We start from the raw sequence: 17,005 nt of genomic DNA on the forward strand, positions 1-17,005 counted from the left end.
AGCTTGCATAACATGGTGAAGCTTCTGCCTCTTTCTCTGGCTGCCCCTCTTAGCAGGCTCCAGCTAAAAGTAGGCTAGGGCAGGTGTTAGGGATGAGATGGTCCCACTACAGACTCTAGCCATATGCTACTGATCGTTCTGATGGTCGTGGCACAGGGGTCACCAGATAGCTACGCCAGTCAGAGCTTGGGGAACGTGTGATAAATTTATTTTTAATTTTATGTAGTTGGTATTAAGTACATGGCTGCATAATAAACATTGAAGGATACCAGAGATAGAGTAGCTAGAAGTAAAATAAAGCTCATAAAATAATAACAAATTAAAATATTCAGAACTAGTATTCTTCATTTTTCCCATGAAGCTCTAGTGCGTCTTCTCAAGGTTTATTCTTTGTATAGATGGAAGTGGTAAGTTCCTCACATGGTGTTATTTAAGGGCAGTTTCCCCATAATACTTCCCTGAAAGTTTTTCAGAGAACTACCATTTCCCACTAGCTGTGAAATTTCTACCATCACAGTAATTCTTCCGGGTTAGGTAAGAAAGATGGTACTGTGTACATGGCAAGAGAATGGGACTATTCCACTAACGAAATGGTATGAGTGAATTTGTCAGATTAGCCAATTAATACTGTGGAAGAACTGACAGCTGGGATGGGAACAATACTAGATACAAACATCCATTTTATAGTTTTATAGCTTATGGTTATTCTTGGTGAAAGGAACAAAGATGTCCACAGCAACATTTAAAATGCTGGTATCAAATGTACTATTTATGCACAGAGGGGTCTGTAGTAGGTTTATGTTTGGTAGAACTCATATTTTCATCACACTCAGAAGCAAGGATATTATGAAAAAAGGATCTCCCCAATTATTTTGCTACAGAAACTCATTAAAAGTTGCAAGAGGCCATAATCATGGCCTGAACAATCTGACCATATTCTCAACTGGCTCGAAGGTAGGAGATATGAATTAGATCTACATCCCACTGTCCAAAGGGGTGATTCTTCATCAGTTATTACTATTAGAACAAAGTTTTGTAAGCATACACAACAAATTTTTCTAATTATTTGTATGATTTCTACACTGAAATGATTTGTATAATTTTGTTAAACCATAATTTAAATCTGCTTTTAAAATAGTTACTTTTTTTCTAGAAAGTATTAATGCCTACCTATCATTAAAGAATAAAGCTAAAGGAATTTCACAAATACATTCATTTTATATGGGGAAGAGTTATAATGTATGAAGTACTAAATAAATGTTTTGCAACTATATTCCAGTTTATTTTTTAAAAACTATGAATTTGTAAGATATAAATATATCTTATTCTATTATAATTATAAACAAAAAACCTCCTATAAGGCAAGTCCCGGAACTAATCCATGATTCATTATCCAACCTTTAATTGTCACAACGCTTGAAATTCTGGGACCATATGGAAAATAATGAGTCCTAATAGGTCTAAGGTGAAAAGATGACAGGGGAGTAAGGAAGCCAGAAAACCGTCAATTCAGAATGCTTAGCAACTGCAACCCCATTTCCCCAGAGATCCAGAACAATGTGTTCTCAATGTTTTACTGGTTTTTGCTATCACAAAACTAAACTGCATGTTATTTCTCATTCTGTGAAACAAAGATTAACATGAAAAGATAAAAACAAACCCAAAACCGATTTCTATAATTAAAAATGAAATGGGCTGACTGTTAATAAAAAAAGATAGCAATTTGGAGTTACCATAACAACCCCAGGCAACTGTTGACTGACATTGCAATCTGCTGCATTTTTATAAATAGCAGTTGATTTCCTCCTTTCAACTAGTTTTGGTACTTACTGGAGCTAATGGAACAACTGTGCTTTAAAACTATTTCACCCATCAAGCAGTGTACCTCTTCGCTGCTGTCACCGTCGTAACAATCATCCTCCAACTGGGTCACACTGGTATCCTCTTTTAGATCCAAAACAAACGGGCACCCCTCTGGGGACATATTCTGAATCTTCCCATGAGGCGCTGATCGTGGTCTTGATGAAAAAGTGAAAATGTCCTTCGGGACAAGCTGGGTTTCCTCTGCCTGTTGGTCATGTTCATTGCTGGCTTCTAGCCACAGCTGTGAAGTGTGGCAGGAGTCATCCAGAAGTAAAGACTGTCCGCTGGATGCCAAATGGGGAATGTGCTCGTGATTTTCGGGAAATATCCATTCATCTGACATTTGGGAAAGATGACAAAAATTAGAGTAGTGTTCCATAAGTGTTAGTTTAGACAGGTAGATTAAAATTTCTTGTTGTTGAAACAGAGATTTACTAAATAATGCCAAAGTCAAGGAACAATTTATCCACCACCTTGTCACCTGCCAAACATTTAACCCATAGATCGGTGCCTATACGACCTATGTTGTAGCTATGGACAACTCATGTGAATTTCCTAACCATCTGAGCTGAAACACTGGCCCGGAAATTTGTAAGTCAGTAATAATTATCACCTGTCTTGCAGCAAGTTCTTTACGGCACAGCCTCATTAATTTGACATTTCAGAGGGGGGAAATCTTCCAAATTTAAAGGGTCTGACTTACAAGCATCTTCCTTTAACTTCAGGAGGAGAGAGTACTTAATACACTTCTTTAAACAAAGTATCTGGGCATTGTTCAGATTATAAATCACGGAGGAGAGGAAACCATGAAAAGGTTGACAGCCTTTTCTGTCCATTCTGATAAAAACAGGACAATTCACAGACTAAACTGAGTAGACTTTTCAAGTAATAGTATATCCAGAGAAATATTTGTTAATGTGACTGGTAAATTCTGCTGGTGAAAAAGACCTTTATGTTTAATTTTAGGAGAGAATGCTTTGATATGAAAATATTTTTGCACAGCATTATTTGTTTTCTTTAAAATTACTGTATACTACCACTGAGATACATTTTTATAAAAACTTAAAAAAAATTAGAATCTTCTACTCAACATTGAGATAGAGTTTATAACTTTACAATCCAGGCTAACTAGAAATGACAAATCTATATAATGAATACTGTTTAAAACATGTAATTTCTTCTTCAGAATGACAGCGGAAAGAAGTCGAGCATTTTCTCAACGGAGTCTATTTTTCTTGAAACTTAGTTTTTGCTGCATTATGTCAATGGTGAAAATCTTACAAGAATCTGTTCTGCAGAACCACAACGTGGACCTGGTTATTTTACCTCTGAGTCTTGAATCCTGTCATATTTATCATCACAAGAAAAGTATCCAAGAGATATCCAAGATTTGCTAACTTGACTCTAAAACATATACTACAAAAGCATAAGCATCAAGCAAACAAAAAGACCTTTGATAAAAATAACATTGATGGCATAAATAAAATTGTATTCATCACAATTGTATTCATCTGTTTCTTAACCTAAGAGTATCATTATGTAACATAACTTACCTATAAAAAGGGCAAAAATGTACATTTCTTCAAGAAAATCTGTTAGGGACAAGGCTTTCATAATTTCAGGGACAGAGTCTGTAGGTAAATAGTCAATGGCAGGCTGAATCTACTTCACCTGACCACCTTCCCTCGTGGAGGGTCCTGAGTCAGTGTAGCTGGGGCAGGTGAAATTTATAGATTCACTGGGCCGTCCTCTTTTGGAGAGCAAACCCTTTTGCATGGTGCTAAGCACATAGCAGGTGCTTTGTAAACAAAGTAGGTGCTTTAATAGAGGTTGAAAAAGATTACAAAAGCATTATGTTGTGTTATGTTCATGGATGTGTAAAAAAAAATTGGAGAAAAGATACTGGTATCTTCATTATGCAATTAAACAACATGTATGACCTTTTGTCAAACATATTATTAACTGTCAAAAAGGCAAAGTAAAAGGAGTGTTTTTATACCAAACGAACTAATTATCTCACTACCACATGCTTTTTTGGAATTTGTAGTTTTACCTCAAAAATTTCCATATCAATTGTAATGAATAATTTGGTGTGTTTTCTTAGGAAAATATGTAAATTACTGTGTAATCACAATATTGCAGCAAACAAGATAAATGCAAGAATGATCACCTAAACATCTAATTAGTTTTCCTACACAGTCAGATTTATGCTAGAGACACTAATTGTGCCTAACATTTTAATGAAGGTTTCAACATTGCATAAATAAGACTGACAAACTACAAACAATTTTAATTTATTTTCCTTTTTTCCTTGCTCTAAAACAATTTGCCTTTGTAAAAGTACTACACACCTGCGAGGCAAGATATGTTTCTGGGCTCAATGCACTACAATCCAATCATCTCCATTATAAAGAGGACTGGAGAAATGCAACAAGAGATAATCTTTGGGGACGGGTGACAATGTCACATGAAAACTTCAAAGTTTAAAATTTTCATTCTGAACAGGACAATTGGTGCATTAAAATGTGAAAATAAAAATTCTTTTTCATCAACGCAAGTATGACATAAAATTGAGGTTAAAAGGAGATTTACAAAAAAACGATAGATTTTAGCAAATGACTGCATCACGACTTTTCAAAATGAGTGGGTTTGAAGTAATTAACATATTTATACCTTATTAGTAATGAACAATTATGGCGTAATAAAGATGCAAACCTGCTTGATCAGAAAGGGGTGCTGGACTGCTGGGGTTCAATGTCTCTGCTCTTTGCTGGGACCCAGTGGTGACAGCATTTGTTACTTTATCTTCATTCCTGTTATTTCCTGAAGAACTGCCTTTATTAGAATAAATATTTTCCACTATATTACTTTTTTGATATTTATAAAAATTAATTTCTTTACCTTTTTTTATTATTAGTTTCAGGTGTCTAAAACAATACAATGATTAGACATTATGTTATCACAAAGTGATAACCCCCTTCCCAGTCTACTACCCCTCTGCCATCGTATATAGCTGTTACTATACCACTGACTCTATTCCCTATGCTGTACTTTATATTGTGACCACACACACACACACACACACACACACACACACACGATGCCAACAAATGTATACACATTTTAAGAAAGGAAAAAACTATTTAAATGGTAATACTCAATATATACCGATAACGAAAGATGAATACAAGTCACCTTTGACTTCTGCAATTACAAGAGGTGCTCAAAGTGGTTACCATCAGCGTCCAGACACTTCTGACTAGGGCGAACTACTGCTAGAGCAATGTTGACCTAAGTGTCCACTTGTATACATTGTTTTGGTACCCCTGGTATATATATTTAATTATAGTTGACATTCAATATTGTTCTACATCAGCTTCAGGTGTACAGTGCAGTGGTCAGGCATCTACACAGTCTACGAAGTGATCCCCCTGATAAGTCCAGTGCCCATCTGGCACCCTACATGATCTTTACAACATTACTGATTATGTTCCCCATACTGTATTTCACATCCCCGTGACTATTTGGTGACTACCAATTTGTACTTCCTAATCCCTTCAGCTTCTCCCCCATCCTCTAACCCCCTCCCATCTAGAAGCCATCAATTTTTTTTTCTGTATCTCTGAATCTATTTCTGTTTATAAAAATTAATCTTTGAAGAATGGTATTAATTTGGTATATTTTCTATATGATTCTAAAGCAAGTCAGAAGTGACACTATAAATTATATACAGTTTTTTTTTTTTTCAGTAGACTGCTTTAGGAACTCAGCTGCATTTTTGCAGATGTTCATCTTAAAATTCCTGGATATTTGCATGGGGACATTTTAGATTTAAGTTTTACAATATGTGATAAAAGGAATTCCAAAACCCATATCATTTTCAAAGGGTCTTATATTTTGTTCTTTTGTTCCCCATAAAATGGAGTGTGTTTTCTTTAAATTACAATTCTTACTGAACTCGACTCTTTTAAACCAAGCTTTTTCCATCAGCACCCTAAGAAAATGAGCACAGGCATTATAGCAGAATTAATTTTTCTATCCACTATTTTATAAAAATAACATGAAACACAGCAAGCTGAATTTTGGCCTACCCAAGAAGCCTACATTTTTGAGAAATTATGCTAACAGATGTGTACATGGTATATTTTGGTCTTCCTTTGGGATAGACTAATGCTTGTATGTACAAATCTACACAAACATGTCTCTAATCCATTACTTAAAAGAATACCTTAGCAGCCACCTATATTTGTCTCATGCTTTACTGGTTGCAAAGAGTTGAAATTTTAACCTATACTATATCCGATGGCAAGGAGTCCAAAGGGAGAGACAGCAAATACAAAAACAATCTGAAAAGGGGCCCAATTTAAAAAGAAGAAATATAAATGAAACATGAAAAATTATGAGTTATGTTCAATTTTAGTAAAGTCTGCAGGCAGGAATTTGCTCTATCAAATTTGGGCCATTTAAAAAAAACAATAAGCTTATTTGGCCTTTGAGAGTAGAAGTCGGGAGTCCTTTATTTCTGCAGTACTGTCTATTTAATCCAGCATATTTCTGTTAGGGCTCTAAAGCAGTTCTTTTGCAGAAAATTTGATTTCCATAATCCCTGTAGAACAGACATTTATATTTTAAATGAATTGGTTCATAATCCTTTGAAATTTACAACCTGCAGAGAGAGATTCCATTGCTCTGAATAATATACAGATATAAGATAGTATTGAATCAGTGCCATACCGCTGGGTGTCTCTGTCTTTTCTCTGCTGGTGCTTTTTAACCGTAATCTTCTCCTGTTATTCTTCTTATCTGCTGATGTTTCTTGAGGGGGATGTGGCTGCATAATATGCAGATTGGCTGGTACATTTTTGTATCAAAGAACAAAAAGCCAGAACAGAAAGTACTATATGGTTTGAAATAACTCAGTAAATACAATTATAGCTATAATGAGAACATTCATGTATCATTTTGACATTATGTAAAGCTGTTATCAAAAACTTATTCCTTCACAGAAAATAGGTGTTTACTCCTCTTCCAATATTAGGATTATATCAGGCTTTCGAAATTACTAATGCATTTCATTCACGTACTATAACCTTATAGAGAGCTACAAGTAATTTGATTAATATTAATCATGCAACATGCTATATTAACAATACAAAAAATGAAATTGACAGCCAATACCAATAATTCATTTCTTCCTTTAAAAGAGGAAGTGAAGTTAAGTATAATGCAACAAGAATTTAGATGGTAGTTTCCAAAAGAACCCTGGAAAACTCATACTATACCCAAAGAAGAATTCTTAAGTATAATTTAATACTGTAATAACAATAATATTCATAGCAGTACTTAATATTTACTGAATGCCTAATTTCTTGGCACAGTATGATGTGCTTGACTGATTTTTTTCTCACTGACTCATCACAATGACTATTTGAAGCAGTTGTTATTTATCACTACTATTAGTCTTACAGGGCTTAAGAAACAGTCTTACAGGGCTTAAGAAACTTGATCAAGGTCTCACAGATAGGGGTAGGTCTCATAGACAGTGTTAAGGCCAACACTGAGTATCTGTGTTACTCATTCCTTATCTCAGTTTTATACTCCATGGGATATGCAGTTTGTAATAGTGCTCATTCCTAAATTAAAAAACATGAACCCAAATGCACCGCATTTCAACTCTCACAAAAGTCAGACGGGTAGGAGTGGAAAACTAAAAGTGTTTGTTTGGTAAGCCCTGCGTTCTCTGGTCTCAGTTCTTTCCAATGATTACAGGTTGCAAATCACTTTACCTCTGTTAGCCTTGAACTCCCAACTTATACAATGAGACAGTCTTTTGATCACCAATAAGGTTGTTTTAGCGTCAGTGGGAGAAAATAAAGAGTACTTTACAAATGGGAAAGATTAATTGAAAGATAAAATTAAGAAAACTTAAAATGCAGTTTCTAAAATATAGTGATAAGAGGATGTGATATTATTTCCTCACCAGTCATCACAAAGTAGAAACACAGGGTACTGTAAGAATTTGAAATAATGCAATGAATAGGATGAAAGGTTTCAGAAGATAATGTGTGTATACCAGCATTCTAAACATATTTCATTATCTACAACACTTTTCATTTTTAAGTGATAATTCTTTGGATTTAAGATCTAGTGACGAATATAACTTCAGATTTATCTTAACAAGAACATGCTCACTATTTTCACTAGCCATCAATCTTTATGCATGATTCTTTCTTACCAGGAATAGGTACAGTCTGCTTTATTTGGCGAGTATTTTCTTTATCTCCTTGTTCCTCAGACTCAGATGTCAGCAAGGTTGACATTTCTGCACTGCTAACACCCTTCTCTACTGTGGATGGCTGGCATGCTTGGTTATTTTTGGACCCAATGGATCTCATTGTCTATAAGGGAAAGGAATGAATCTGTACATTAAAACACAGGAATTGCATTTATTTCCTGTTGATTTTACACAGAAAAATAATATTTGGACAAATAAAGACTGAAGGGAAAAATGAGAGGAAACAAGGTTAAAAAGTTGATGGAGAGGAAAATTATAGTAGAAAATTAGAAAGGAGAAAAATAATGTGAGATGAAATGGAAGAATGTCTCGCAGACACATAAATAAAAATTTGTTTTTTTGCTATGGTCCATCTTTAGTAGGTAGGAGCTGAATTGAAAATCACTGTGTATGTCAGAAATTCAAAGGAAATTAAAAATAAAAATATAACATCTGAGAATCTGTTCATTGTAAGGTGTCTGGTGATGATCCAACTCTTTGAAGAGACCACAAAATGTGCTCATATATATGTATTTACTTTAAAATTTTGTGAACATAACTTTTAATGAAAAGAATACTAAAAAATGTTAACCGTGTTGACATGACAAAAAGGAAACAATTTTGAGGTCTTTTAAAATCCAGAATTTCTGTTCAAAATTTATTCACGCTTCTGCTTTTGGCTTATAGTCTCTCTCGCTCTTTTATCCCCCTGCACTGGGAAAAAACCATTCCCTTCCCATGCCACTCATGTGTAGATAAGCTCTTCAAACCTTGTTCCTACCTCACTGGTTATCCTGTTATTTCTTCTGCCAGAGAGTGGAGGTGGTCCAAGAACTTTGGATCCAAAGGCGATATGACAAACATCCTGATTTTTATTGTTCCGCACATTACCTGTTCCTCTGTTAATGAGCTGATCTGTTTTGTTAAAGGAAGGTAATAAAAGTTCATTAATGGGCGTAATGAAAACATCACATTGCAATATTTATGGAAGTACAGTCTGGGTGTCACGTGATCTGAATCTCCCCTCCCCCTGGGCACTTATTAAAAATGCAGAGACTGGGGCCCAATATCACATCTGTAGAATTACAGTCTTGGGCTGGCGGTTGGAGGGAGGCAAAAATCTATAATTTTAACAAGTTCCACCATGATCATTTAATAAGCTCACTATCATTTGAGAATCATGACCACAAATGTTTTTCCTCAAAAAAAGGAAAAATTACTAAAAGAACATCTTATTTTTTCTTTAAGGAAATAATTTAAATAAAATTATTCAACTCAATTGAACCAATATATGCTTGAGCGTTTTCTCAGGCATTTCCTAGATGTTGTCAGTGACATAAAATAGATAAAACATATTACTTGCCCTCTGGGAGTCTGAAGGGAGGTGACATTACAAGTAAACAGGTAACTAACATAAGGCAGACCAGTGGAAATGAAGATGTGACCTCTTGAATGGACCTGGGATGACTGATAAGATTTCAAGAGATGTAGGGTGCCCTAGACAGAAGAAAGTGCCTGAAAGAAGGCGTGGAAGAATGAGAGGGTACGATATGCTTGGGGAATAATGAAATCACCAGTTTAGTGGGAAGGATAGACTAGGATCACATTGAAAGGAGCCTTAAAATGCTAAGAGTCTATTCTAAACTTGGTAGGCAACAGGGAATCACTGAAGGTTTGGGGGAGAAAGAGAGTAAACGGGTATGAGGCTGGTGTGCTCACCAAACCCTGCTATCTTCTCCTTCTCGGCACAGAGCTCAATTTCATTTCTGAGCCTTCCCTGCAGTTACACGGGCCATTTGACTGAGATCTGCTGATGGAATGTGAGAAGTGGTGTGTGAGAAGTGTAAACCACTTCCTGGCTCCTAAAACCTCCTGCATAATCCCCTCTGCTCTCTCTTCCCTCCTCTCTTGACAAGATGCAGAAGAGTCAGTGAAGGACTTCAAGGCCTCCAGAGGAGCCACCAGATGAAAGGATTCTGGGTCTCTGAATATGGAAGGAACTCCTGAGTAGACCAGGACTGTGGGATTGCTTTCTGACCAATAAAGCAGGTGAGGGTGATTGGCTCTTCACTCCAAACACTACCCACAACCTAGAAAACCTTCTGCTTGTGCCCCACTGGCAAGGCAGGACCAACTTGAATATTATGTTGGCACTGAATGATTCCACATTTGTCCTACAGCCCTGGACATACATGAGTGACTGGTCACTTCCTATCTGATCCATTCCTCTGAAAAAATTCCTATAGTTAGCTAGCTGATCTCGTTGGCCTCGGCCTACAGCTGCCATTTTACAAGGGGTAGAATTAAAATCCACTCCTATGCAACAGCATGAGAAAAGGCATGAAAGTTGGTAAACACATATCATGTTTAGGAAACTCCAAATATTTAGACCTGAGTGGAAGTAGTATGTGTGGGTATATGGGTATTTTGGGGTCTGTTTTTGTGTTTGTGACAGATGAAGCTGAAGAGATGGGCAAGGGCTAGATTGCTGAATTGATCTGAAAGATGTTTTGCTGGACAGAAGATGTGAAGTGGTAAGGAGATATGCCATTCCAGTTTTCTCCAAATTCCTGAAGCTCTATTAGGTAGAAGACAGATTCCATTTGTCCAAAGGGCAGAATCAGAACTAATAAGTAGAATTTACTTCCAAAAGCTTTTAGTCCAACATAAGAAACATTTTTATTTAATTAAAGCCTATCTGGTGTGAGGTGGTGTATTTTCTGTCACTTTGACAGTGTTCAGGCAGAAGTCTGGAAAGCGATTCTGCATATTGTAAGGCGGATTCAGATATCAGGTGACTCTCTAATTTCTACCTCTAGTGTGGTGATGTTTTCTGAGCTCCGCTCCTTGTATCCAGTAGCCTTCTTGACAAGGGCCTCTTTGATGGCTCAAAGACGCTGCAAACTAAAAACTTGGTCTAACCCAGTTTGAAAAGCCAGAGTCTAGGTGTCATTCTTGATCCCTCCCTCCATCCTCTCCATATCCAATCCATGTCCACTCCCACCTCCTCCACCAGCACTGCAATCCAAGTGACCGTCGTCCTTCCCCTGGATGACTTCAAAGGGTCTCAAGTTTTCTACTGTGTCTACTCTGTCCACCATCCTGTGCCTTCTCCAAAATGCAGCCAGAGTGGCCTCACACAAACATAAATCTGATTGGGTCATTCACTTTCCTCACTTGAATCTTTTCAATGACTTCGCTGCTGCTCTGAGGATTAAGAAGAAAGCCCTTAAAATCGCCTGCAAAACCCTGCATGTTCTGTCTTTGCGTTCATACCTTACACCTCCCATTTTCTGCTCTCTCCACAGACTGGCCTCTGCAGTGATTCCTGCCTAGCAGAGCATTCGTGCATGCTGGTCCCCACAGCTAAAAGACTCTTCCTTTTCCCCTCGGCTTCTATGGTTCAGCTCATGTATCACGTCCTCAGATAAGGCTTTCTGGACTTTTCTGACTAGGGCAAATTCCGCCACTATAGGTACTGCCATATCCTTTCCCTCACAGGACTTGACAGAACTGCAATTTTACTTGTGTTTATGGGTTTCTTTGACAATATGTGCTTCAATAGATACAAACCCAGTAGGCTGCTTTGTCACCCCTGAATTGCCAGTACCGAGCCCCATGCCTGACATAGAATAGGCACATAATAAATCCTTGTTGAGCATCATGAATGAATCATTAAATGTAATGGGCCAGAAGGGAAGTTGGATTAAATGACTAAATATTTCTAACTATGATTAAAATTTCATTTTAAGAAAAATCCACCTGAGAGTTTTATGTGTAACTTGAGGAGGAAGACTGAACAAGACTGGACAATTGCCAGGATGTGGGGGATGAGAGAGGAGGGTCAACAATGACCAAGGCATAGATATTTACATAAATAGTGTGGCTCTCAACAGCAGCAATGCTATGGTACCACTCAGATGCTCATTCAGGTTACAGGTGAAATTTCATAGCGTTAACAAATAGACTTGTTTATGTACACATCTGTATTTTTTTCCCCAGTCATTCATAAATATCCATTAGGAGTCAACAAAACACTGTTAGTCTCTCAGGATCAATAATTGAAATGACACTCAAATTTCAGGCCAAATGGAAAACATTATTATAGGCTCATCATTTGTACCTTTTGTGACCAATAGAACAAATCCTGGACTACTGATTTTGTTCTCAAATGTGGATTTCCCCAGAAAGAAACAGCCAACAGAGGCCCCTGAAGGACTGTGTGGAATATGGAATAGGCCTAAATGGGAATTTCCAGTACCAGGACACTGAGGCTATAGGGATAGCTTTCTGTTCAAACATCTTACAGTGGCAATTTTCCTTGATTTTTTCTCGTATTCTTTATCTATATGCAGGTTCCCCTCAATTAATTTAAGTTCTTTTGAGTGGAAAGACCATTTATTTGCTACTGTATGTACTCCCATCTGTTGGGCCCAGCAGAGCACATGGTAGACAATGGATAAATCTCACCAAAATTGCGGACAGTATCCAAGATTAAAGGGAGGATTTTGGGGGGGGGGGGGGCGGAGTGAAGGAGTATTTAAAAAACCATCCTGAAAACGGTACAAACTTAAAGTTATAAAATAAATAAGTCATGGGATGTAATATACAGCATGGAGACTATAGTTAATACTCTAGCATGGCGACTATAGTTAATTATTGCGTATTTGAAAGTTGCTAAGAGAGTAGACCTTAAAAGTCATCATCACAGGAAAAAATGTTTTTGGAACTATGTTAACTAGACTTATTGTGGTGATCATTCACAATATATACAAATATTGAATCATTATATTGTATACTTGAAACTAATATATAATGTTATATGTAAAGTATACCTCAATAAAAAGTCATACTGACACAGTTCTAGTTATAATTCCAACAAAACGAACACATCATCTAGTTCATAGTTGTTTAAAAATTAAAATTCTTAAATACCTTGAATTTCTTAGAGGAACTGCTTTCTATAGTGGATATCCAGTGATTCTTAGAAACATGCCTAAACCTGATATGATATAGTCTCCTAAATCACAGAAAATTAGATGTTATTCTGTATTTTATAAGAGGAACTACTATAGGATTTCTTTAGAGTAATCTCCCACTGTGTATTTAAAATTAAATCTATTTTTTAAAATGTTAATGCACTTTTTCCCCACAAAGTATACCAATACTCTACTATTTAGTATCTCTTTAATGAACAGATGTTTTTAAACGTATTAGTACTATTAACACACATTCTTAAAGCCTATTTCACTTTATTCTCTATTTATAATCATATCAATTGTCATAATTATCTCTATAAATATGCATCATGCTATATATCTGTTATAATAGGTCCTAATTAAAAACTACAAGGAAAAGTAATTTTGACTTTTGGTTTCTAAAATAAAAAGTAGAAGAGACAAAGTTTCTATAATGAGAAAATCTTAATAAAACTACAAGCAGAAATGCATGCCTTTTGAATTATAAAAGGAGCTCTTTTAAAGCTGATATCAATATGCATAATATAAGGTTAAAATCAAGATTAGATTAAAGTCATGCTCTAGGCATTTCATTTTCTTGAGTTTGCAGAAAATGAACTTGGTGTAGGTCAGAGATGTTACCATTAATTATTTTGCTATTTTACTGAGGGGTACATGCCTTTGTAGTTAGATTATAAAACCTGAGGGTCTACTCTCTAATTGCCTTTTAGAAAAATAAACATTCATTTTTGTCTCAAGATATTCTGTCTTAATTATTATAGCCATTTACAGTTTGCAGGTTTTTCAACGCTTAACCAGAAAAACCTGCTGAATTTTCAACTCTAATCATTGAGGGGTCACGCTCAAGACTTACGACTATTATCTAATAATCAAATCAGAATTAAACTTGCTACCAGAATCTTGTCTTTGAATTAATTTTTTTTTAATTATATGTGCATTGTTATAAAGAATGTCAAAAATACAAAAGACAGGCTGATCTAGTAGAGCAATATTGTTTTAGACAAGGTACTTAACCTTTCTAAATCTTACCTTCTTCATTTATAATATTGGAATGATAGTACTTAAATCATGGGTTTTTGTTAGATTATATGAAACATGCATACAACATGCTCAGTACTGTGCTTAGTAAATGTTATTAGTATCTTCCATCTTTGAATAGCATTTAATAATTGGCAAAGTCCATTCACAATCATTTATTCCTTCGTTCCCCCATTCTTTGAGTAATGACCGGCACCTACTCTGGGCAGCCACGGCTCTAGGAAGTAAGACAGGGTGTAAGGTGGATACATCACCTCCTTCAAAGAGCTCGCAGTCTCACCAGAGACAGATATTAAAGCAAGTAATTCATAAACAACTACATGATTACAACTGTGATAAGAGTTATGAAGGAAAAGTTCAAAGCGTTCCAAGTGTGTTTAACAGACGGCTGGTATGTAGTCTATGGGAGCAGAGATCAAAAGAAAGGTGGATATGATGATCCGTACAAGATCTCTGCAATTTCCAACCACTTTGTGTGATATTAACCCATCTCCACAGCTGAAGAAACTGAGGCTCACAATATTTTGAGATCTGTTCACACAGAGCAGGGGCTCAGAATCCAAGTGTCCCAGGCTTCTTTCTGACTTCTTTTCACCACATATGAGGCTGCCCTTGGTGGCCCAGGAGGGCACTGCAGATGATTCTTCCTATACCCACTATTTATTTTTGGTGCAGTTTTGTGAAGCCACCTAACTAAAAATTTTTGATTTGCCATCTGAAAAGTAGCTTAATGATTATATAGCTTAATACCAGAACTTCATAAATATGATAACTAATGTATGTGATGAAGACTAATGGGGTTTATGAAGAGTCAAGTATAGAACATAATATTGTAATGTCCTTTTTTAGAGGAAAGAGTTGCTGCGTTAGGGGAGGGACAAACTAATGTGGTTTCAATGCCAGGCAGGTAACAGCCATGTGACAAGGAGGCACATGTAGAATGTGGGGGAAGCTGTGGCTAATTTGAGAGTGCTTGTCCTATGCAAAGTATTTTAGTTAAGAACTTGTTTTTAGATCAGTTGGAGGACTGTTGGTCTGTAAACCCTGGATGCACAAGTGAGTAGGTAAATTACTAAAGCAGGAAAGGTCCTAAGTGATTAAAATCAGTCTTTGCAAAAATTTAAAAGCAGTATTTAGCTTTATCTGATTAATAAAAGTTTAAGACATTTTTGAAAGGCAAAATAATATTAAAAAGTAACAGAATATCTCTTTCTCCTCTGACCTTGAGTAGAACCTTAGACAATGTGAAAACACCATCTGTGCAAAGTTAGGACACGTCAACAACATAAAAATAATAGAGTACAAGACGGTACTATTTTTCACGGTCTTAATTTATTTAAAAGTTATAATTAGGCTAGTTTCTGCTCTTTATTCTTAATGACTAAAGAAACATTTTTAGGTAAACAATTTTATCATTTCCAGAAAACTTTCCATTTTAAATAAATACAGCTTATGTATAATATAGGCTTTGGCAGATAATCTCCATCATTTGGGTTTGAAAATAGACGCTCCCTTTAACACAAGAAGGCTTCTCAGAAGATAATCCTTAAAACTAGTAGTGAGAAATTGCATAATGGGAGTCAGTAGTTAAGAATGGCTCTCTGAAATCAGACTGCCTGGTCATCCTAGCTCTACCACTCACTAATTAATAGGATATACTATGTCAAATGGTTCATTGTATGTGTCAACATGACTGGGCCACAGGGTGCCCATTTAAACATTATTCTGAGTGTGACTGAGTGCTTCTGGATGAATTTAACATTTGAATCAGGAGACTGAATAAAGCAGATGGCCCTCCCCAATGTGGGTGGGCATCCAATCCACTGAGGGCCTGAACAGAACACAAAGATGGAGGAAGGGAGAATGTGATCTCTTCCTGACTCCTTGAGCTGGGACATTGGTCTTCTCCCACCCTCAAACTGGAACTTTCACCATCAGCTCTCCTGGTTTTCAGACCTTCAGGCTCGGGCAGGAACACCACCACTGACTCTCCTGAGTCTCCAGCTTGCTGACTGCAGATCCTGAGACTTCTCAGTCTCCATAATTGTGAGAGCCAATTCCTTATAATAAGTTTGTCTCTGCCATATGTATATTCCAGAGAAACAGAAACACATACACACACACACACACACACACACACACACACACACACACACACACGTGCCAAAAAAAATGTACACATTTTAAGAAAGGAAAATAACTATTAAAATTACGCTGATGGAAACCACTTGGAGCACCTCTTGTAATTGCAGAAGTCAGTCATGACTTGTACTCATCTTTTGTTATCGGTACATATTATTACAATTTTCATATAGTTTTTCTTTTCTTAAAACGTGTATATATATATTGGCCCTTTATATATATATTTATTATTTCTGACTAATATACTATGTAAAAGGATTTAGTGCTTGAAACACAGTAAAAACTCAGAAAACGTTAGCTATGATGATGAAGAAGAAGATGATGATCATGATGATTTATTGCTTAATATATTTACCTGCTCAAATTATTTGGCTAGTATTTTATTCATTCATTCGATCATTTAATCAACAAATATTTACTGAGCTCCTGACAGGTGTTAAGCATTGAATTAGGTGCTATGGATACAATACAAAATAGGACCCGGGTAGTTTTGAAGCTCAAATTCCAGTGTGGGAAACAGCAATAAGCAAATAAATAAACAAGAAGATGTCAGGTAATGATAAGTGCTATGATAAAAGTAAAAACAGGGTGATGTTACAGAGTGTCTTGGGGTTTATTGGAGGTCATTAATAATAATAGCATCATGTTCAACACTAATGAAAATGCATGTCAGCATAGTTCATACTGATATAGTATAGATTATCATATA

The 17,005-nt window shown here is 36.1% G+C and overlaps 1 protein-coding gene across 3 annotated transcripts in view; it reads right to left on the minus strand.

The window, feature by feature from the left end:
* Nucleotides 1-17,005, minus strand: part of CFAP20DC (CFAP20 domain containing) — a 256,111-nt gene that overhangs the window by 84,979 nt on the left and 154,127 nt on the right. For 2 of the 3 annotated variants that reach the window (XM_019724118.2, XM_019724119.2), the window contains exons 8-12: nt 8,919-9,052; nt 8,099-8,261; nt 6,598-6,714; nt 4,579-4,698; nt 1,886-2,199 (exon numbers count right to left, since the gene is read on the minus strand). In XM_019724118.2, the coding sequence (XP_019579677.2) occupies nt 1,886-2,199; nt 4,579-4,698; nt 6,598-6,714; nt 8,099-8,261; nt 8,919-9,052 (848 nt within the window). The remainder of the gene's footprint in view (nt 1-1,885; nt 2,200-4,578; nt 4,699-6,597; nt 6,715-8,098; nt 8,262-8,918; nt 9,053-17,005) is intronic. The other variant, XM_074313195.1, reaches the window with a different exon arrangement.

This window comes from Rhinolophus sinicus, linkage group LG10, assembly GCF_036562045.2.
Source record: "Rhinolophus sinicus isolate RSC01 linkage group LG10, ASM3656204v1, whole genome shotgun sequence".
In the NCBI taxonomy this organism is placed as follows: domain Eukaryota; kingdom Metazoa; phylum Chordata; class Mammalia; order Chiroptera; family Rhinolophidae; genus Rhinolophus; species Rhinolophus sinicus.